Source organism: Ursus maritimus, unplaced genomic scaffold (assembly GCF_017311325.1).
Source record: "Ursus maritimus isolate PB19 unplaced genomic scaffold, ASM1731132v1 scaffold_12, whole genome shotgun sequence".
In the NCBI taxonomy this organism is placed as follows: domain Eukaryota; kingdom Metazoa; phylum Chordata; class Mammalia; order Carnivora; family Ursidae; genus Ursus; species Ursus maritimus.
This window is the reverse complement of record NW_024423564.1, coordinates 4,879,772-4,902,081: the sequence shown is the minus strand read 5'-3', so window position 1 is coordinate 4,902,081 and position 22,310 is coordinate 4,879,772. Positions and strand designations below refer to the sequence as shown.

Below are 22,310 nucleotides of genomic sequence, written 5' to 3'. Positions count from 1 at the left end.
AATGTTCGTCTTCTAATCTCAGCCTGGGGTTGATACCATGGTCTCCCTGTTCTGAGAATAACATCAGTTTTCCTGGGTCTCCGGCTTCCAGACAGCAGATAGTGGGACTTCCCAGCCTCCATGAGTGCATAATTGTAATCCCTTATAGTAAATCTCTTTCCAATACCAAGAGTGTGATTACCAGGGGTCATTGGGGGCTACCTTAGAGACTACCTGCCATAGTCTGCGTCCATTACAGAAACTCCTGGAAATTAGAGGACTAGGATTTATTCCTTTCTTTCCTTCCTTTTGGAGGGGGGCCATTATAAATCAAGCACAGGGGCGCCTGGGTGGCACAGCGGTTAAGCGTCTGCCTTCGGCTCAGGGCGTGATCCCAGCGTTCTGGGATTGAGCCCCACATCAGGCTCCTCCGCTATGAGCCTGCTTCTTCCTCTCCCACTCCCCCTGCTTGTGTTCCCTCTTTCGCTGCCTGTCTCTATCTCTGTCAAATAAATAAATAAAATCTTAAAAAAAAAATAAATCAAGCACAAAAAAAAGAAAGGATGAGTGGAACCAGAGCTGAGGCCAAAGACTATGCCAAGCTATTACCATCTGTATCCATAGAACAAAAAACATCAGACTCTACTTGCTCAGTCAGCCCTGCAAGCATCCCTGGAAGACACTGCCGGCAGTGACTGGTTCTGGCTATCTTCTCAGGATGACTTAAGGGTTGAGGAGGTCAATGTCTGGACAATATAACTTGTTTGCAGCACAAGAGGTACACTGGTTGGAAAGCTCTGTCTTAGACAACCTATTGGGAAACCACCTTATATTTTTTAAATTTATTTCTATTTTTTATTTTTATTTTTAGTTTTTAAAGATTTTATTTATTTATTTGACAGAGATAGAGACAGCCAGCGAGAGAGGGAACACAAGCAGGGGCAGTGGGAGAGGAAGAAGCAGGCTCATATCGGAGGAGCCTGATGTGGGGCTCGATCCCATAACGCCGGGATCACGCCCTGAGCCGAAGGCAGACGCTTAACCGCTGTGCCACCCAGGCGCCCCTATTTTTATTTTTTATTTTCAAAGATTTTATGTATTTATTTGAGAGAGAGAGAGTGCAGGCGAGAGCATGAGCTGTGCCAGGGGAGGCAGAAGGAGAAGTAGGCTCCCCACCGAGCAGGGAGCCCGACGTGGGGTCAATCCCAGGACCCTGAGATCATGACCTGAGCTGAAGGCAGACGCTTAACCAACTGAGCCACCCAGGCGCTCTGGGAGACCACTTTGTAAATGTAGTTAATAGTGATGGTTCCTAACTAGTCTTTGTTTACAGAAGTTGGCCCAAGAAAAGATCCTAGCTGCATTCCTTGTCTCTCCTGTGTACTACCATGTAGCAGTACTTGCCACCAAATTAGAGTATGTTTCTAACATAAATCAGCAAAGCTGCCCTCATACTAGTCAGAGCTAAACAGAGCCAGAAACTGGGGGCATATATGCGTTTAAAATAACTGTTAATGACATTGCTTATGTTATTAATAAAATTAATAACTATGGATTTTTAAATTAATAGCTTCCGTAATTATTTTTCTTTATTGCATTTCACTCTTGAAGTGATACTTAAACTTTTATATTTTGAAGGATTGACAGAATTTCCACATGTAAAACATATAAGGAGATTTTTCACTCCAAATTATACCTAGAAAACTTGCCTGTATTTGAAGGTGAGTGTTCAGATATTAACAGAAATCTAAGTGGCTCATTCTGTTTGTGTCACGGACATGGGATGCTCATCAGATATTGTGGTACCCACACAAGCACACGCTCAGAGATGTAGGAAACCACATGAAGTCCGCACTCAGTCATTGGGTTTTCTAAAACTGAAGCCAACTGGCAGATTTCGGCTCATTGACAATGCTCAACTTTGGTGCATCTCTAAATGTCATACCCTGTTTTTACTCTTCTAGTTTGACACAGAGGCTGGTTTTTCTCAGCCTTCAGCTCGAGCTCTTCAGTGGCTGCAGCTTTTTTTTCTCTCTTCCTTGTTCCAGGGAAACCTTTAAAAGCCTCCTGCGTTTTTGAAGACTTTTGTGTATCTCACCTCCCTTCTGTCTCAGCTGGCTCCCGGACTTCCTTTCCCTTTACCCCATCTTCTCAGGTCTTGGTCTGTTCTCGTCTCCAGGCAGAAATCGGATGTCAAGGAAGACCGGAAAGAGGACCCAGTCCCTGAAAATAAAAATGTCAGAAACTGAGGTAGACAACTGGGGTAGACCTGCTTTCAATTGGACTGGGCCCTGCATTATACTTCAGTAAAAGAAAACGGGCTGCAGGGTCTGGCCTGAGGTGAAGGGAGGGCCTTGCAAATGGGTCAGCTCTTCAGGCTAAGGTTCTGAGCTGTGATTCCCCCATTCTGTCCAGAGGGTAGATTTAAAAAAAAAAAGAAAAGGTGGCACAAAGAACTCAAGATTAGAGGGTCGGACTGGTCCTATGAGATAGATTTAGGTACAGAGGCAGAAGGCAGGCCTCGGGTGCCCCACCACTAGGAACCAGGCAAGTCCTGAAGGGAGATGTGAACGCCTGGTACCTGCAGACAACCTGGTAGGTAACATAAATGAGTGAAGCAGGTCAGGTGTAAGACCATATGGGGTCGTGTTGGTGACTGTGAATCCCTGGAGCATGGATGACCCAGCTAAGGGCCCACCTACATCTGTGAGCACAATTCTATAAGATTGGTTCTACACCTCTAGGTGGTTTGCACTGGCACAAGATCAGGTTCATGGTCTTGTGGGTAGGCAGCTCCTGCTGAAGGAGAGGCTCCAGTCTAAGGAAATTTCCTAAGCAGCTTGAATTCAGTACATTCTGCATGGAGGATGTAGCATGGCTACTTTGATTTCCAGAGCCAGCTGTAGCCCAGGTGATGGGAAGGCGAAAGGTGAAGTGAGTTTGATCTTTGAGTTGAATGGGTAGGTGCCTCAAACTGAGAGTTGGGGCCCAGCATTTTCTTAAAAGGGCAGGAAATTTGCATTCTGCGGGTGCCTGGGGGGCTCAGTCATTAAGCGTCTGCCTTCGGCTCAGGGCATGATCCCAGGCTTCTGGGATCGAAGCAGGGAAACTGCTTCTTCCTCTTCCACTCCCCCTGCTTGTGTTCCCTCTCTCGCTGGCTGTCTTTCTCTCTGTCAAATACATAAGTAAAATCTTAAAAAAGAAAAGAAAAGAAAAGAAAATTTGCATTCCGGTGTAATTGCATTAGCAGCAATTCATAAGATAAATTGTTCTTTTTACTGTTTCCCACCATCTCCCCTTCCCACCCTGTTCCACCATCTCCCCAATGCCCTATAAATCACAGGAACTTGCCTTTGAGCCTTGCAACTATTTGGGAAAGAGGTTGGGAGGAGGCTGGATGATCACTTTTGCTTTGCAGTATCTTAAAGGTGCCACCGGATACGTGGCAGTTCATGATGCACAGAGAGCTGTTGCCAACAAGGTCAGCAGAACATAACTAGAGAATAACAGTGTCACGCCATCCAGGATGAACAACCAGGGCCCTCACCAGAGGGTAGGTAAGGCACTCACTTCCAAGATCTTGCAAATGCAGAAGCAGATCCTGCCTTTATTTAAAATTTTGATATTTTGTTCATCATGGATTTTTTGCAATAATTTTATTTTTGAAAAATAATGCAGTAAGATAGCAGTTATCTTGATTACTGAATCTTTGGCATCCCTCAAATTTTGTACCACAGGTAAGGTGGTGTTCTTCTCCCCTTACCTGAGGTCCAGCCTTGAACACCTTCACAGTTGAATCAAAAACGTGATGGAGTGCCTGGGTGACTCAGTCAGTAAAGAGTCTGACTCTTGATTTCAGCTCAGGTCATGATCTCAGGGTCCTGGGATGAAGCCCCGCTGTTGGGCTGTGCACTCAGCAGGGAGTCTGCTTGAGATTCCCTCCCTCTCCCTCTGCCCTACCCTCGCTCGTGCTCTTTCTCTGTCTCTCTCTAAAATAAAATTTTAAAATAAATCTTTTTTTTTTAAAGATTTTATTTATTTATTTGACAGAAATAGATAGCCAGCGAGAGAGGGAACACAAGGGGGAGTGGGAGAGGAAGAAGCAGGCTTATAGCGGAGGAGCCTGATGTGGGGCTCGATCCCATAACGCCGGGATCACACCCTGAGCCGAAGGCAGATGCTTAACCGCTGTGCCACCCAGGCGCCCCCTAAAAATAAATCTTAAAAAAAAAAAAAAAAAAAAAAGCTTGAACCAGTCCATCAGCACCTGGATCTTCTGGCTTTGATTTTTCCCTCCATCTCCTGAGAACGTGAGAACGTACCAAAGCCAACAAATAGAGGATGCAATAATTCTTTTCTGTATATCACAACTTCCAATTTAGAGCCAACTAGTATTTCTGTACCTGTTGTTGTATCACATACCTACCCTAAAATGGAGATACTTTCATCTAATAAAAGATTATTTTAGTCAAAACGAATCATAGTGGTAGAACTATGCAAGTGTGGAATTTTGCAAGGGTGAAAGACTGTTGAAGTATGCTAATTTTTTTGTCTGGGATTGCCAGATGTTTGATACTGAACGCCACAGCTCCGTATTTTGGCTTCTTATATGCTAAAATAGATATTAAGACAAAAGTGAATAGGCATATGTGGAATTTTTCTCATTAAAATTTTTTCTTGATTGTGTGAGGCTTTCTGGGGCTACATGTCAGTGTGCATGAATCCTTGCCAGCTGGAAGACAGGACAAAACAGCTGTTGTAAACTGACAAGAAATTGGCTTCCAGTAATTCAAAGTGTAGGAGAGGGAATTTATCTTTCTTGTATATTTACCTTTGTCCTGGGAGTGATTACTCTGGTGAGCCTCATTACTTGTGCAGATTTGAGCCATAAATCTACCAGGGACAGTTCCTGAAATTAGTTAAGTAATTCAGCGCAAATACTTCAGATTCTGTTTAATAGTGACAAAAGTGGACCTGGGAGAGGTGATATATACTCCTACATAATCACAATAATTTAATAATTTTAATTATTCGTAGGAGATGCACACTGAAATATAGGGGCAAAGAGTCTGCATCTTACTTTCAAATAAGGTTCATCAATAATTCTGTGTGTGTGTAGAGAGAGAGAGGGAAACAAATGTGGCAAAATGTTAGTGACTGGTGAATCAACTGAAGGATTTACAGGACGTCATTGTAGTATTTTGCAGCTTTTCCATATGTATAAAATTTTTACAATTTTGGGATGTCATGGTGGCTCAGTTGGTTAAGCATCTGCCTTCGGCTCAGTTCATGATCTCAGGGTCCTGGGATCAAGTCCTGCATCTGGCTCCTTGCTCAGCGGGGAGGCTGCTTCTCCCTCTGCCTGCTGCTCCCCCTTCTTGTGCTCTCTCTTTCTCTGACAAATAAATAAATAAAATCTTTAAAAAAATAAAATTTTTATATATTTTTTCAAGACAGCAAGTTTTAAAAACTGATTTACATGCTAAATAAATAAATATATATACATATACTTACATGTATAAATGAAAAAATATATATATATGAAGCATAACACTGAATTTTTTAAACTTAATGTATCATATCTATATACCCTTAGGTCCAATCTGTAGAGGGAACAGAATACTAGGGATTCTCGGTGTCTGCCAGAATTTTAAATCCAGAGAAATCCATCTTGGTCGATCTGAGGACAAGCTAGTAGGTGGCATGATACAAGAAACACAAGCGGAGACCAAAGCTGTATGCCTGCTTTCTCCTAAGCAGTGTGTTTTCTAATTGAGACTAGCCCAAGCTCTAAACCAGGATCACGTGCTGCGCTTAGTTATCATCTCTATGGGTCTTTCAAAAGGCCTGGATTGCCTGATCCGTGCTCCCTGGCCTTGGACTGGGAGTGCTTGTCCCTTCGCAGGAAAATGACTCAAGTTTTAGTGATGGTGCAATTGTCATGAATGCCTTGGAAGCTATTTGTCAATTTATTCTACTATTGTTTCTGGTTCCAGAAATTTATTTATTAACCCTCACATCAATCGCTTTAATTTTTAAGGCCCAATATCTATGTTCAAAACAAGGAGAGTTATCCATGTAATTCACACAAGTCTCTCCTTACTGTTCCAACCCCCTTCCTAGAAATTTGCATACCACATTTCTTACATGGTTCCCCCTCCCCCAGCATCAGATACACATAAATAGTGGGTGTTGAAAGAATGAGGGGGATTGTAGGAGTAAATTACCACCAGCTGTCTGAAGGCTTGGTCATAATTTCTTTCCTTGTGGTTTTTGTTACAGCTGACAAACAAGGCTAGCTAGCGACGGAGATGTATCTGAATAAACACACACACACACACATACACACACAGTCCTCAAGACAGGGGGAAAAGGGTGGGAGACAAAGGGAAGAATACGTGATGGAGGAAATATCCACTGCCCCCACCCCCCCACCCAGAACTCCAGCCTGAAGTGAGTGAGGGAAGCAGCTAATCCAGCTTCCTTGTCAGTGCTTTGGTCTCATATGATAAATCAGAGAGCTGAGAAATGGAAAATCTGGGTCACTGGCCTAGCTCTAGAGTGCAGTTTGGAGCTGAACTGAAATTAAAATTTACAACTTCTTTGGGGGTTTGGAGTCCTGCCTGGCATGCAAACATTAATAAAAAATAGCTATGATTTATTGACTGCTTCAGATGTGCTGGGCAATGAATTAAACACTTTTCGTATATTATGTAAGCTTGTTCTCACAACTACCCTACTAGGTAGTTATTATCATTAAACTTATTTTACAAACGAGGAAGCTAAAGCATAGAGTTTAGCTTGTCAAAATCACAGGGCTGGAAATTAATGGGGGAGGGGAGATTTTCAAATCTCCCTGATTCTAGAGCCAGGAATCTAAACCACTCTGTTGTGATTCCTGTCAGTGACATCGGCAATGCTTCAAGGCTCTTCCAGATAAAGCGGACCCCAAGTAGTCAGTCAGGGGAGACTGGGAACATTTCCTCTCCTATCAGTGAAAATTTATTTTTTTTAAAATATTTTATTTATTTCTTTGAGAGAGAGAGAGAAAGACAGAGAGTATATGTGCACGCGTGTGCGCGTGCACATGGTGGGGGGGAAGGGGCAGAGACAGAGGGAGAAGCAGACCTCCCCCTGAGCAGGGAGCCTGACATGGGGGCTCCATCCCAGCACCCTGAGATCATGACCTGAGCTGAAGGCAGATGCTTAACTGACCCAAGCCAGCCAGGCGCCCTTACCAGTGAAAACTTAAATTTTTAAATAAAAGCACTGTATTTTGCAACCTTAATATATGACAGTTTTGAATTACTAGCATCCTTCAGGACTCTACTCAGATGCTACCTCTCTTATGAAACCTTCTCTAGCCAGATTGAATTAATCACCTCCTCCTTTGAGTTCCTCTTTGTACCGTCACCGTAACAGTTTGCACAATTCGGTTTGTATTACTGTTTGATGAATGCCTGCATAACTTTCCAAAGTAGATTTTAAACACAGAGCGCAATGCCTAGCATATGCTCTGTACGTGTTTGTTGAACTAATAATGCTGAGTCGAAAGAACTAGAGTAACCAAACTGCCCCGGTTTTGTCAGCTTGTGGGAATAAATTAAGTTCCATGAGCATTAGCTACCTCTGAACTCCCACCTGTTCCCTCAGGAAATGAAGAGCCCCCCTACCCCACACAAGGATTTCTGCTTCTCTCAGGGGTTGTTTCCGTCTCTCATAAACTGCTTCTGGTTCCGATTCCTGAGCTCTGAGGTACAGCTGCCGCTTTGCCTACTCTGTACAGTCCTAGAGGCACCCCCCCACCCCGGCCCCCGGCCCACTCCGGTGACATGCCGCCCTTTCTCTCCGGGTTACTTGTACGGTCTGGGAAACCAGGCACATCCATCCGGCCTCAGTTCTGCCCATTTAGGTTGCTCTGTGTCATTCATAATACAGATATGGGATTTGAGTTTATGAACTTAGTTGGGCAGTTTTTCACCACATGAAACTCCAGTTTTATTATACCTGGGAACCTGCTTCTTACTGGCCTGTCAGTCTCTCTAAGACCCCACTTCCTCGTTTATAAAAGAAGGTTGCCTTGCTGGGATGCTGTCTTAACACGGCTTGGTTTCTCCTCATCACACTTACCGCCATCTAGTGTACTGAAGATAATTCTTTGTTTATTGTCTGTCTATACCAGTAGACTGTAAACTCCATGAAAACAGGGTCTTTTCTGTTTATTTGTATGTTTGTTTTACTGCTGTGTCCCTCATATATAGAAGAGTGCCTGACACACAGTGGTTCTCAGTGTTTTTTGAATGAATGGATGAATAATGTATCAGAATTCTTGTGCACATTATGAGGCATTGCTCCAGTTGTCTTTTTGCGTAATGAGGTACTTCAGAACTTCGTGGCTTAAAACAAACACCGTTTTATTATATCTTGTGACTTTGTGGGTTGGGAATTTGAACAAGTCTCCGCTGAGCAATTTATCTGTACCATGTGGCATGGACTGGGTCCCTTGGTGGTATTCGGCTGAAGGCTGCTCTGGAGGTCCCAGAACAACGTCACTCACATGAGGCATAGAATGTGAGTGATGCCTGCTGCCTTTATGGGGGCTGCTGGATGATGTTGCATGTGTGGTCTCGGGGCCCCACCTCAGGGCAGTCAGACTTCTTTCATGGCGGCTCAGGATCTCAAGAGGCCCAGGTGGAAGCTGCAAGACTTATTACCCAGCCTCAGAATTTATGACCCAGCACCGCATTCTCTTGGTCAAGCAATTCACTAAAACCATCTCAGATTCAAGGGGAGGAGAATTAGACCCCACGTTGCAACAGGAGAAGTAGCCAAGAATTTTCAGCTATCCTTAATGCATCACAGTCCTGCACCTTTTGGCCACAAATGTTACCATATGAATAACTTCTTCCCTCCCAAAGCTCCCACAAGTTTCATAACATTTACTGTGTCAGCTCAGAAATTCAGAATCTTACCATGTAAATCAAGTGCAGGTGAAGATGAGACTCCTGGGGTACAGCTCCTTGAGTTCGGTTCCTCTTGATCTGAAGACCTCTTGGCCTGCCTTCTGGGCTTTTGGTTTCAATTCTTTGAGTCATTCTTCTTTTTCCATAAGAAATGGTCCTTGTTTGCAGTTGGGTCACTCTCTGGGCTTATTTGCTCTTGTTGGCAGGTTGAGGGTCCAAAAGCATCTTTTCATTCTGTACTGTCTTAATCCCTTTCAGTCCATGCTGGTAAAATTTGCTTAAAAACATGGAGGACATCTTTTGTACTAATTATAATCAACTCCTCTAGACGAAAGCTATGCCCACATTTTATTCTGAAACAAGCTCTTTTCTACCTTGGGCTGCCAGGAGACTGCTGTGAGACAAAGGGCCCTTCAGATTCTTCGAAGCTTCTTTGTCTAGTAGGGAGGCACACCCTTGAGATTCTTAGAGGCCTTTTTGTTTAACTGAAATGGTATATGAGGCATCACCTTAAATATTTCGAGGTATTAACCATGGGTCCAACAGTCACATCTTGGATTTGAGTTTTGCCCTGAAACTACTTCTTAATTTGAAACTTTTGCTATCTGGAGAGATTGGGATGTGAGGCAGTTTAATTTTTGAATCTGGCAAGTCCTGACTCTATATTTCCCCTAAATTCAGCTTAAAAACTGCACGGTCCTTCCCCCCTCCCTTTTTTTCCTTCCCTAACGCAACTTTTTCTATCCATACCTTGTCATATGTGGTTAAAAAAAGCCAGTTAGCACTTCTGAAATTCTGTCTAAAAATTTCTTTGGCCAGACCCATCCATTCATTATGAATGTTTTCTATTTTCCACATTCCTACAGGTAATGGTTTGGCTAAATTTCTGCCACGACGTAACACGGGTCATTTTTTTCCAGCCCCTAATAATATTTTCTTTGCTGTCCGCAGTCTCTCTAGAATGCCCTTCCAGTTTTCACTAACAGTATCCTTGAGGCCTTTCCAGGTTCTGCTACATCCAGGTCTCAAAGTCGTTGCCACTTGTTTAGGTTTTTGTTAGAGCAACACCCCATTCACAGGTACCAAATTGGCTCGGTTAACTACTGCTACTTAGTAAGCTACTCCAAAACTTATGACTTAACACAGAAAAACATGTTTTTATATCTCATGATGTGGGGGTCAGTAATCCTACCATGACTCAGCTGGGCAAATCTACTCCATAGAGCCACAGCTGGAGCTGCTCCGTTAGGTCCAGCAGATGATGGGACTGATCTCGAAAGTCCAGCACTTCATTCACGTGCCTGGCACCTTTATGGTAACTGCCAGGTGGTGGGCTCAGTTAGGCACCTCCCTCTCTCTGTGCAGGCTCAGGTCCTCTCTCCACAGGGTCTTGAAAGAGGGCATCATCTACTTCCATTCTGACCTCAGTTTGTATTTTCTAATTGATTATGTTCTTCTTACCAGCTTATCTCTTAACTCAGGTAAAAGACCCTATGGGCAAAGCATCCCCTGAGGGACATTGAAACTACCCCCTCAAGCAATAAGGACTGCCCTGAGCCAGCAAGACCACTGTGACTGACCCCAAGACAATGATCTTCCTGGCCTTTACTGTCCACCGACCTTTGTCCCATATTTTCCTCATATACACCTGGAAGTGTTTTCAGCATTTTGCAGACAGTGTTTGAACATTAGTTCCCTATCTTCTCAGGATTGACCTCACTGAAATGAATTTCTTTCTTGTTTCACCACCAGTCTTCTCTCTGCTTTTGGGTTTTGTAAGCGGTGAGTGGCTGCACTTAGTCCGTTTGGGACCCCAGGAGCCAGGCGCTCTTGCTCCCCTGCACCCTGGCTAAAGTTTCTCTAGGATGGGAGTTTTCTTACCGGGCAGCTCTGGACTTTGAAAGCAAGTGTCCAAAGTGTCTTGCATGAAAGATGCAACTCTTCTTCTTTTTTTTTTTAAAGATTTTATTTTTATTTATTTGACAGAGATAGAGACAGCCAGAGAGAGAGGGAACACAAGCAGGGGGAGTGGGAGAGGAAGAAGCAGGCTCCTAGTGGAGGAGCCTGATGTGGGGCTCGATCCCATAACGCCGGGATCACGCCCTGAGCCGAAGGCAGATGCTTAACCGCTGTGCCACCCAGGCACCCCGGATGCAACTCTTCTTAATGACTTAGCCTTGGCAGTCCCAGGACATCTCTTACTGCTGCATTCTATCAGTCAAGTAAGTCTCTAAGGCAGACCCGGATTAAAAGGGAGGAGAATTAGATCTCATCTCTCAATGGAAGAAGGAAAGAATTCATGGCCATCTTTAAGTGCCACAGACACTCTTATCCTTGATTGTGGAATGACTCATCTCTGTCTGGAAAGGACATAAAAAAACAAAAAAACCCTCAAGGTTAGAGAGATGGATGTGGTGTGGTGAGGGACAGAGGAGACATCTGCTTACTGACCAAGTCAGCTGAATCAACTGCAGTGATCAGTGGAGTGAAAGAGTTACAGACACAGTGTCCTCTTACCTAAGTCTCAGTGAATGCTGGGTGTCAGAATAAGGGAAGCAGTGAGCGTGGTGAGTGGTTAGGTGTGACATTCTGGAGCTAAGCTTTTTTACATCTCAGCTTTGTGAACTGAGGCAATATACTTCACCTCCCTGTGCTCCATGTTAGTCATTTACAAAACAGAGATAACTAGAGCCTCACTCATCAGGATCTGGGGAGGATGAAAGGAGTCAGTACCTATAGCACTCTCTTTTTTTTTAAAAAGATACTCAATAAGCATTTATTGACCTGAATAAAGGTAAGATGGTAAATCCAAGCAGCATACTGGTTGAAATAATTGAAATATTCCTTTTTTTTCTTTTTTTTTTAAATAATTTTTTTTATTATATTATGTTAGTCACCATACAGTACATCCCTGGTTTCTGATGTAAAGTTCGATGATTCATTAGTTGCGTATAACACCCAGTGCACCATGCAATACGTGCCCTCCTTACTACCGATCACCAGCCTATCCCATTCCCCCACCTCCCTCCCCTCTGAAGCCCTCAGTTTGTTTCTCAGAGTCCATAGTCTCTCATGCTTCATTCCCCCTTCTGATTACCCATCCTTTCTTTATCCCTTTCTTCTCCTACCGATCTTCCTAGTTCTTACATTCCATAGATGAGAGAAACCATGTGATAATTGTCTTTCTCTGCTTGACTTATTTCACTTAGCATTATCTCTTTCAGTGCTGTCCATGTTGCAGCAAATGTTGAGAAATTGTTCTTTTTGATAGCTGAGTAATATTCCATTGTACATATGGAGCACAACTTCTTAATCCAGTCATCTGTTGAAGGGCATCTCAGCTCCTTCCACGATTTAGGTATTGTGGACAATGCTGCTATGAACATTGGGGTGCATATGGCCCTTCTCTTCACTATGTCTGTATCTTTGGGGTAAATACCCAGTAGTGCAATTGCTGGATCATAGGGGAGCTCAATTTTTAACTTTTAAGGGACCTCCACACTGTTTTCCAGAGTGGCTGTACCAACTTGCATTCCCACCAACAATGTAGGAGGGATACCCTTTCTCCACATCCCCTCCAACAATTGTTGTTTCTTGCCTTGTCCATTTTTGCCATTCTAACTGGCGTAAGGTGGTATCTCAATGCAGTTTTGATTTGAATTTCCCTGATGGCTAATGATTTTGAACATTTTTTCATGTGTCTGTTAGCCATTTGTATGTCCTCATTGGAAAAGTGTCTGTTCATATCTTCTGCCCATTTTATGATTTGTTTATTTGTTTCTTGCATATTGAGTTTGAGAAGTTCTTTGTAGATCTTGGATACCAGTCTTTTATCTGTAGTATCATTTGCAAATATATTCTCCCATTCTGTGGGCTGCCTCTTAGTTTTTTTGACTGTTTCCTTGGCTGTGCAGAAGCTTTTTATCTTGATGAAGTCCCACAAGTTCATTTTATCTTTTGTTTCTCTTGCCTTTGGAGATGTGTCACGAAAAAGTTGCTGTGGCCCATGTCGTAGAGGTTGCTGCCTATGTTCTCCTCCAGGATTTTGATGGATTCCTGTTTCACATCAAGGTCTTTCATCCATTTGGAGTTTATCTTTGTGTATGGTGTGAGAGAGTGGTCAAGTTTCATTCTTTTGCATGTAGCTGACCAGTTTTCCCAGCACCATTTATCGAAGAGACTGTCTTTATTCCACTGGATGTTTTTTCCTGCTTTATCAAAGATTAGTTACCCAAAGAGCTGAGGGTCCATTTCTGGGTTCTCTATTCTGTTCCATTGGTCTATGTGTCTGTTTTTTGCCAGTACCATGCTGTCTTTGTGATCACAGCTTTGTAGTACAACTTGAAATCCGGCATTGTGATGCCCCCAGCTTTGCACTCTTAGAAGAGAATCTGGCAAAAAAAAAAAAGGTATGTTAAACGTGTTTATTTTTATTGTTGCCTTAGAGTTCATGCAGTCATTTACATCAAAATCAATAGTCCTTTTTACCTAGCATCAAGCTGGGGAGGAGAAGGGCAAGGGAATTAAAAAAAATGAATGGAAGGTAAAAGTACCATTAGAGTATTCTGAACTGAGTATATATAAAAAAGAAATACCTTCCTATTTTTTGTATTTTCTCATCAATGCAAATATTTCCTGAGGCACAATCCATTGACCAGTTCAAGAGCCATGTACTCAAGAATAACATAAGTGATTTAATTTACAACTACTTTAATTTATTGACATTATCTACCCAGATTCTTTGAGTTCTAAATTAGAAACCTGGGAGAGATACAAAAGGGGAAGATGTGTAACTTTCTACATAATGATTCATGGGATCTATAGTCTTATCTAACTCAAATGGGAGTAAAAAATGTGTCAGGCCAGCCTTCGCTGCAGTAATAAATAATTTCCAAATCTCAGTAACTTAATACAACAAACATGTATTTCTTGGTCAGTCCACATGTTCAATTTGGGCCAGTAGGAGCACTTAGATCATCAGAGTCGCTCAGAGACCATGGATGAAAGCTTCATCTTGACACTAATTGATCTTCAAAGATCAGTACAACAGTGGAAACTGACAGTTGCTGATTGTGTACTGACTCTTAAAAACATCTACATTCCACCTAGAAGTGGACACATGAGACTTCCTTTCACATTTCAGTGGCCAAAACAAGCTACATTTCATTGACCAAAAGCCACACCTTACTTTAAATGGGGTAGGGAAGGGTAAAGTTACCATGTACCCACCAGGAGAAAATTTCACAAAGAGCCAGAAAGCACAGCATACAGGGATTGATAGATGATAAATTGTATTTTTGTTCTACACCTACTCACCCCTCCTGCAGTCTGTGGGCAGAGTGCGCTTTTCTGCACCAATGACTTTGGACTTGGCCATCTAACTTACTTTGGAGAATGAAATACCACAGAAAGGGCAACATGCCAGTTCTGAGTGCAGATTTCAAGAGTCTGTGCCAACTCTTTTACGCTCCTGCAATCTACCATGAGAAGAATATTCCCCAGGTAGCCAGTGCTTCTTCAGTGTGGGTCCTGAAATGAGAGCTACTTGGAATAGTCTTGAACCCATGCTTAACCAATCCATACCTGAAACCCAGATCCTTGAGTGAGGAGTGGATGTTTGTGGTACAATATTGAGGTTTAGGAGTTCTTTGTTAAACAGCATTGTTGCAACAAAAAGATGACTAATACAATGACCACACAACAGGATTAAGGTGACTAGCTACTAGAGATAATGGTTTGCAAGAAAGCCTATGAAAGGGGCTTCTGGGGGTCTCAGTCAGTTAAGCGTCTGACTCTTGATTTCAGTTCAGGTGTTAATCTCGGGGTTATGAGTTCAAGGCTTGCATTGGGCTCCACGCGGGCATGGAGTCTGCTCAAAAAAAAAAAAAAAGCCTATGAAATAAGATTTTACTAGTTAGTATTCTAAGAAGTATAAAGTAAAATGAGATGATGTTTAATTATTTATATACCATATAGATAGATAGGCATAGATACATAGATATATCTATCTTATAACTATTAAATAATTTCTTACCTATTAGAACAGTTAAAATTAAAAATCCTAGTGTTATTCTGTGTAAGATGATAAAATTAGAAAGTACTTTCTTTTTAAAGATTTTACTTAATTTTTTAAAGATGTATTTATTTATTTTAGAGAGAGGGAAAGAGAGAGCAGGGGGGAGTGGCAGAGGGAGAGGGAGAGAATCCTAAGCATACTCCCCACCAAGCATGGGGTGGGGGAGGGGCTCGCTCTATCCTATGACCCTGAGATCATGACCCAAGATGAAACCAAGAGTCAGGTGCTCAACCAACTGAGCCACCCAGGTGCCCCAAAGATTTTATTTTTTAAATTAATTTCTACACCGCATGCAGGGCTTGAATTTACAACCCTAATATGAAGAGTTACACGCTCTACTTGTGGAGCAATCCAGGCATCCCTGGAAAGTGCTTTTATCCTCACATTCCTATGCCTTAAGAAGTTATCCTAGGGAAACAATTTAAAAGAATAAAATAATGGAGGCATTGTTTATAAGAGTCTAATATTAGAAACAGTGTAACTATGCAGTAACAAAATATTATTAAGTAAACTATAGTTTTATTGATATTATATAGTAATTTACAATCATTAAACTAATAAATATATAAACACTCTCTAATGACATGGACAGATATCTAATAAGTGAGAAAGGAGGGCATAAACTTTTGTCTAGGCTGTAATTATATAGAAACAGATATGTAATATATGCAGATAATGACTAGATGGAATGTAGAGAAATTTAAAGTTGTGTTGGCAGAGTGGATATATGGGTGATTTTTTTTTTTTACAATATAACACAAAAACTTTGTTCTTTTGACAATAAACGTAATCCTGAAAACAACAATGAAATCTCTGTTTTCAAGAATATACTCTTGGGTGTGTAAGAGAGAGTCAGTGTTTTGGGTTAAAAGATATATTTTTTAAAAAGACTGGAAAGAAATTTCAACAAATGTTTAACATTGATTATCTCTGGGTATTATGGGTAGTTTACTTTCTATATACTTCTTTTTGTATTTTTTCAACCATTCACAATGAATGTACTATGAACTTTGTAAAAACATTATTTAAAAATAAACTGGCATATTTTCTAGCCTCACTTCTGAGACCCCATAGTTCTTCCAGCTAATGCTATTACTTCTTGAATGCAGCATATGTCTTGCTGTAAATACAGTTCCTCTCCAAACTCAGTAGCCCATAATTTGATTTGAGACAAAACTAAATATAGCACCCACTTTGGTTTGGAGGATGGAAATCTGACTCTCCTCACCCTTTTTTGCTTGTTTGTTTGCAGCATGAGATTCTTTTCAAGACAGGTGGCCTATAAGCCTTGTCTTGGGTCAAACTGGGCCTTAAAATGTTTCCTGGAAACATTCTAAGCTCAGGAGCAGTGTGGCCTTAGGTCTGAGCTAAGTGCTGGGGGGAGGGGTGGGCATTCTAGATTAGGGGCCTATTAGATGGTTCCTCTGAACCCTCAGATGTTTTATTATTATCCTGCCCTCCCCACCCCTATTCTGTGCTGATAATTAGAGGAACTCATCCAAAACATAGTAGGCAGGATAACAGCTCCAAGAATACGGGCTCCCCACAGTTTCACCAATTCTCAGGCGTGCCAGGGCCCTTTCTGAGTTAAACTCAGGATACCTGAAAGAATCAATTCACTGTAGAAACATCTTGTTGGCCTTACTTTCAGAAATTTAGAGAGTTAATGTCTGGGGTCACACCATGGAGAAGACAACCGGTATCCGAGGCTTAGCAGAGACTTTGAGCTTTTTGGGGTCTCAATTCTATCACCTCTGAAATAAGTATAACTAAATAACATTGCCACATGTGGGCACTATAAAGCTTTCTGCAAATTAAAAAAGGTCATTGGTAACGCAAATAATAACGGTGATCATGTCATTTAATAAAAAGGTTTTATTTTAGAGCTAAAAAGGAGCTTGGGGCTGTAAGCACTTTAATTATAGCATGTCTGACTTGTTTAAACCTCATCACATAAATAGATGGTACAGAGTCTCAGGCAGTGCCGTCACCAAAGGGCCCTTTTCCATGATCTTGAATAATGAAGGAGGAGATTCTAGTCCTGTCGGCTACTGTCTTGAAGCTTTTCTAGTGTTCTGGGAAGTTCAGGAACCCTCTGCCCCCTTTGAAGCTAGTTGTAGAGCCCAGTTGCCTCTGTGCTTGGGAAACTGAAGGCGGAAGAGGCAGAACAGTATAAAATCAGGGGCTGACGGAGATGGAGGCAGCTAAGCTGATAATACTGCAAGGTTTCGTTGGGGTGCTTCCCTTTCTGAGGTAGGCTCCTGTCCCCAGATGAATGGTGAGACCGACATGTCACATCTCTAGGAAACTAACATCAAGTTCAAGTCCGATGACCATCTAGGGTGTGCATCTGCATTCAGCCGGGACTGCGGCTAAAACCCTCCTAGACCCCAGCTCTGGTTCTGGGTTTACTTGTGGGTGGGGTGATGCAGGCACACGAGAGGACCTTCTCTCCAAATTCTCCCGACAGTTGGTGGTTTTTGGGTTTTTTTTTTGTTTTGTTTTGTTTTGTTTTGTTTTTTACAGCGCCCCTCAGTGGGACGGGGGAGGAGCGGAGGGGCTTGGTACCGCGCCCCCCGCCCTCTGCCCTTCCGCCCACCTCTCCCAGCCGGGGAGGCGTGCCACCTGGGCTGGCTCGGCCCCCGCACACTGGCTGCCGGGAGCCCCGCCTCCGCTCGCGGTTGACAGCTCAGCTGGTGCGGAGCGACTCGTGCCAGCCAGTCGTGTCTCAGCCTGGGAGCGTGTGCGCGCCCCGCCGGGCTGCCTCTGGCCCCAGTTCCCCAAACAGCGCTGGGCGCCGCTCCGCTCCACGTCCCGCTTCCTACTGAGAACAGTCCCTCCCTTGTGCCCGTCGCACCGTTAGCCGGAGGTTCGGCCACGTCAAATCGCTTTTCTAAAAAACAAACAAACCAACCAGGGAGCCGAGCTCTCTCTTCGCCAACACAGAAAGAAGGAGCTGGGGAGGGAAAAGCTGCCGCTCTTTGCACTGGAGATTCGTGGGCCAGGGTTCTCGTTTTCCCAGGCTGCTTCCACTCCCGGGTGAGGAGCGCCCTGAAAGTGAGGGGGAAGCGCCTGGAAAATGGAGCAGACGTGGACAAGGTACGTGAGCCGCTGCTTTCTGCCCGCATTCCGGATACGGTNCTCCCTTAAGGAGAACCCTCACCTAGGGGCTTTTGGTATCTTCTCTCTTTTTTTAAATGCATCTTTAATTCCCACTTCTCTTGATCCTTCTGCACATGTTCTGTTCTCTGGTGTTTTCCTTGCTTAATGGATCTCCTCTCCACCTAGTCTTGTTACTACAAATACCCAGTGGGGCTTTACCTGGAAGTTTTTGTAGAAATGGTTCTTTTCCCTGTTCCACAGAGGGGAGGGATTGGCGTAGGTCATTCTTTAGAGATACCTTTGATTTCAGATACCTTGAAAAATACCAGATTCCTTCTCACCCTGCCACGTTTTCCTTCTCAACCTCATCCTCCACCAGTCATACAAAAGGCAAAGTACTGAGTGAGCAGAGCCCAGCATTGTTCATCTCCAGAGTCTCCAGTTGGAGTGACTTCGGAAGAGGAAAGAAGGAAGAAAGAGACCAGGGTGCCCTTCATTGCCCAGGCTTTGTTGAGACCAGGGTGACAGCCAGCTTTTAGGACAGATTTTGGAGATGTCCAATGGACTAGTCCTTCCCCTCAATGGACTTTAAAACAGACCTACTCAGGGGTAAAAGATAATGTGTTGGGACTAAGATTTCATTTTTGTTTGTCAGTGGGAGGGTGGATGGAAAGGCTGGATTCCAGAGGTGTTTCCAAAACAGATACTGCTCCAGCTCCAGGATTTAGCTTTGGAGATTGGAGTGAGGCCAAATGTGTGTGTTGACGCCTAAGAGAAAGTGGACCGTACAGACGCAGAAGGGAAATTGGGGCTTAATAGGACTTGTGAAAAAGATCTGAGGGATTTCAGCTGATTGTTCAACAGGAGTGATCTCTATTGTGTCAGTTTTAATGAAATTGAAGCTTTGGGAATGTTGGTAGACCCATGCTATCTAGATTTGCAAGTAACGATTCTACTTTTTGCTCTTTTCTACTCTTCTTAGGCCTCTCCTAGAGGGCAGTGCTCTGTTGTGGGCATCGCTAGTGCAATCAAGAGACACAAGGGGACTGAAAACCTTGAGGGGTGACCAAAAGACCTGGGGGTCTTTAGTCTGAGGAAGAGAAGACGGGGCTGGGGTGGGGGTGGATATGGTGGCTTCTTTCAAATATTGGAAGAGGAATTGGTGGTGGTGGGATTCAATGGATTTGGAAACTCTTAGGAGAACAGAACACATTGCGAGGAGGCAAGTTACAGCTTTGTGTAAGGGAGAAGCTTTCTAACAAGTGACCTACCTGGGTAGTAAATAGATTCCTGACCCTGAAATTGTTCAAGCAAAGGCTAGATGACCACTCAAAGGTAATGAGAATGAGCATATCAGGGATTCTTGCTCTCTTGTCAGTGTTGTTCACACTTAAAAAAAAAGATATTAATTTTTTTCCTGAACTTTATATTTAGATATTTATTTAGATTTCAGATAAATTCAGAAATAGTTTAGAAAACCCCAAATAATATGTTTATAGTTCAGTTAATGTCACAAACTGAGTATATCCATGTTAATAGGCATTCAGATCAAGAAAGAGGACATAACCAGCACTCCCGAAGCCCTTGTGACCCAATAATAATCATTATTCTAACTTCTCACACCATAGATCACTTTTGCCTGGCTTTACTTATGTCAGTGAAATTATCCACTGTGTACTCTTTTATGTCTAGCTTCTTTCATTCCATCTGATGCTTGTGGGATTCTTCCACATTGTTGTGTAGAGTTGTAGTTCATTCATTCTTGCTTCTGTATGGGATTCTATTGGGTGTAAATACATCAAATTCATTTATCCATTCTACTGTTAATGAGCATTTGGGCAATTTCTAGTTTGGGGCTGTTATGAATAGGTTGCTGTCTATGAACATTCTTGGGCATGTCTTTTGGTGAACATAGGTACATTATTGCTGTTGGGTAAATGCATAGACGTAGAATTTCTGAGTAATCAGAAATGTATGTTCAGCTTCTGTAGATACTGCCAAATAATTTTCTAAAGTGGTTATAAAGAGGATAGACAATGGGTTGAGATACAGTGAAAAAGTGCTCCACATCACTAGTCATCAGGGAAATGCAAATAAGAACCACAGTGCCATACCACTGTATACATATTGGAATAGCCAAAATGGAAAATAAAATACCGAATGTTGGTGAGGTGGAAGAGTCAGAACGTTCATGGATTTTATTTTGTTTTTTGGGTTTTGGGGTTTTTTGCCCTTGCTCACAGTGAGAAATGTATTTACATTACAACCAGGTATACTCCTGTACTCCTTGTTTCAGTTGAAACAAGAGTTTCGTGTAACAATACTTAACCTTACTGTGTGTTTTGTACTCTGATCTTTTCCGCCCTCCTCCTTTTCTTTAAAAAAGAAAAAATGCTAGTGTGACTCAATTTATTTCACCAACTAGTGGATCATAAATGGAAAAATCCTATAATCATGTATCATAACTAATGTCTCAGATGTTTCCTAACTCACAGCTAAGATCAGTTCATAACTATTTATTTTAAACGTGAGAGCCCAGTACAGGCAAAGCACTGTGCTAAATGCTAAGGGTGAAACGATGAATGAGACTGGGTTTCTGCCTTCAAGCATTGTACTTTCTCATTGTAATTCTAAGAGAGGCTAAAGCAGACATATGCATGAGGTCACAGGGGAGAAGCACAACTTGAGAAATTCAAAGAATAAAAATTAACTATAAAGCCACTGTTTATTAGGCTTGCATCTACTAACTTGCGTGCTAATCCCTTTGCAGACTTCATTTCGCCTAATCCTCACAACCCTATGAGGTACGAGGGAAATGTTACTATAGTCATCATTTTTAAGACAAGAGAAATTGAACTTGAGAGAGAGTAATAAGGTACCCAGGGAACACACACAGCTGAGAAAGAAATACAGCCTGGCATTGAGTTTTGCTGGTGATTCCATTTCTGACTTGGTTCTGGAGCTGGCTCCTTAATCCTGACTAGTCAAGTTTATGAATAAGTTTAAGACTGTGATTCTACTCTTAAGTGTCATTCTTGGCAGCTCTGCAAAGCTTCCTCTCTGAAAGGTTCTTCCCATGAGCCTCCATACCCTTTATCTTGCTCAGTCTATCCACAAAGGACAGGGTGCTGAGTATTTGAGTTTTCAAAGTATAATATCCCCTACTGCTAGCTGTGTATCATCTGCCCTGCTGGAGGTCAACAGGAAGGCTTTTTCCCAGGGATGTTGCCCGACTGTTGCCAGACTCTTTGTTTAAATCATTTGGGGAGAACATCATTGGTTCTGGAATAGCAAATTTCCTATGAATAAGCCAGCCTTACAAAAAAGCTGGCAAGCTACTATCCATGAATAAGGTAAGAATAAGCTCATGGAGATGATGAGGAGCCTGATGATGAGGATAATTTTGCTCACCTTGTAAGTCTCGTATCTATCAGGCAAACAGCTTCTACCGCTCTAAATTTTTAGCGTTCACTTATCGAGACTAGCAACTCGCTGAAGAGTGTGTATTTCAGATTCCTTACATTGTATTAGTTTCGTTTTGCTGCTGAAACAAATTACCACAAATTTAATGGCTGAAAACAACACAAATTTATTATCTTGCAGTTCTGGAGGTCAGAAGTCTGGAAATTGGTCTTTAGGCTAAAGTGAAGATGTCTGCAGGAGTGTGTTCCTCCTGGAGGCTCTAGGGAAGAAATCTATTCCTTGCCTTTTGCAGCTTTAGAGGCTGTCCATATTCCTTGCTTCATTGGCCCCTTTCCAGCAATGGCATCACTCCAGTCTCTGCTCCCTTATCTCATCTCCTCTTCTAATGCTGACTCTCTGGTGTATCACTTACAAGGACCCTTGTAATGACTTTGGGCCCAACTGGATAATCTGGAATAATCCCGCTATCTCAAAATCCTTAATCACATCTGAAAGTCCCTTTTGCCGTGTAAAGTGGCACATTCACAGGTTCCAGAGATTAGGAATGTGGACTTCTTTGGAGGGCCATTATCCAGCCTACCACACTGTGAAATGCTGGAAAAGTCATTACTAATTCTCTTCCCCTTTTGGGTGGAAATACTCTTGTTTGTAGCATGTGGAAAAGCTGAGTAAAAGTCAGGCAAATCATACCTGAACCTTAGTCAACTTCCCTAAACAAATAACTCAAGGAAAAGTGAACTTGAACTATTTAAGGGCTACCTGTAAGA

At 42.6% G+C, this 22,310-nt stretch overlaps 1 protein-coding gene and 1 pseudogene across 2 annotated transcripts in view; one reads left to right on the top strand and one right to left on the bottom strand.

The window, feature by feature from the left end:
* LOC103677131 overlaps nucleotides 1-8,115 on the bottom strand; it is a 16,814-nt pseudogene extending 8,699 nt beyond the window's left edge.
* The window catches only part of LOC103677113 (phosphodiesterase 4D interacting protein), a 107,932-nt gene that overhangs the window by 15,227 nt on the left and 70,395 nt on the right, over nucleotides 1-22,310 (top strand). The window contains exon 1 of one of the 2 annotated variants that reach the window (XM_008706348.1): nucleotides 17,786-18,117. The exons of the other annotated variant lie outside the window; for it this stretch is intronic. Coding sequence (XP_008704570.1) covers nucleotides 18,098-18,117 — 20 coding nt within the window. The 5' untranslated portion in view covers nucleotides 17,786-18,097. Of the gene's footprint in view, nucleotides 1-17,785; nucleotides 18,118-22,310 lie in introns of those variants that run through there. 2 annotated transcript variants of the gene reach the window in all.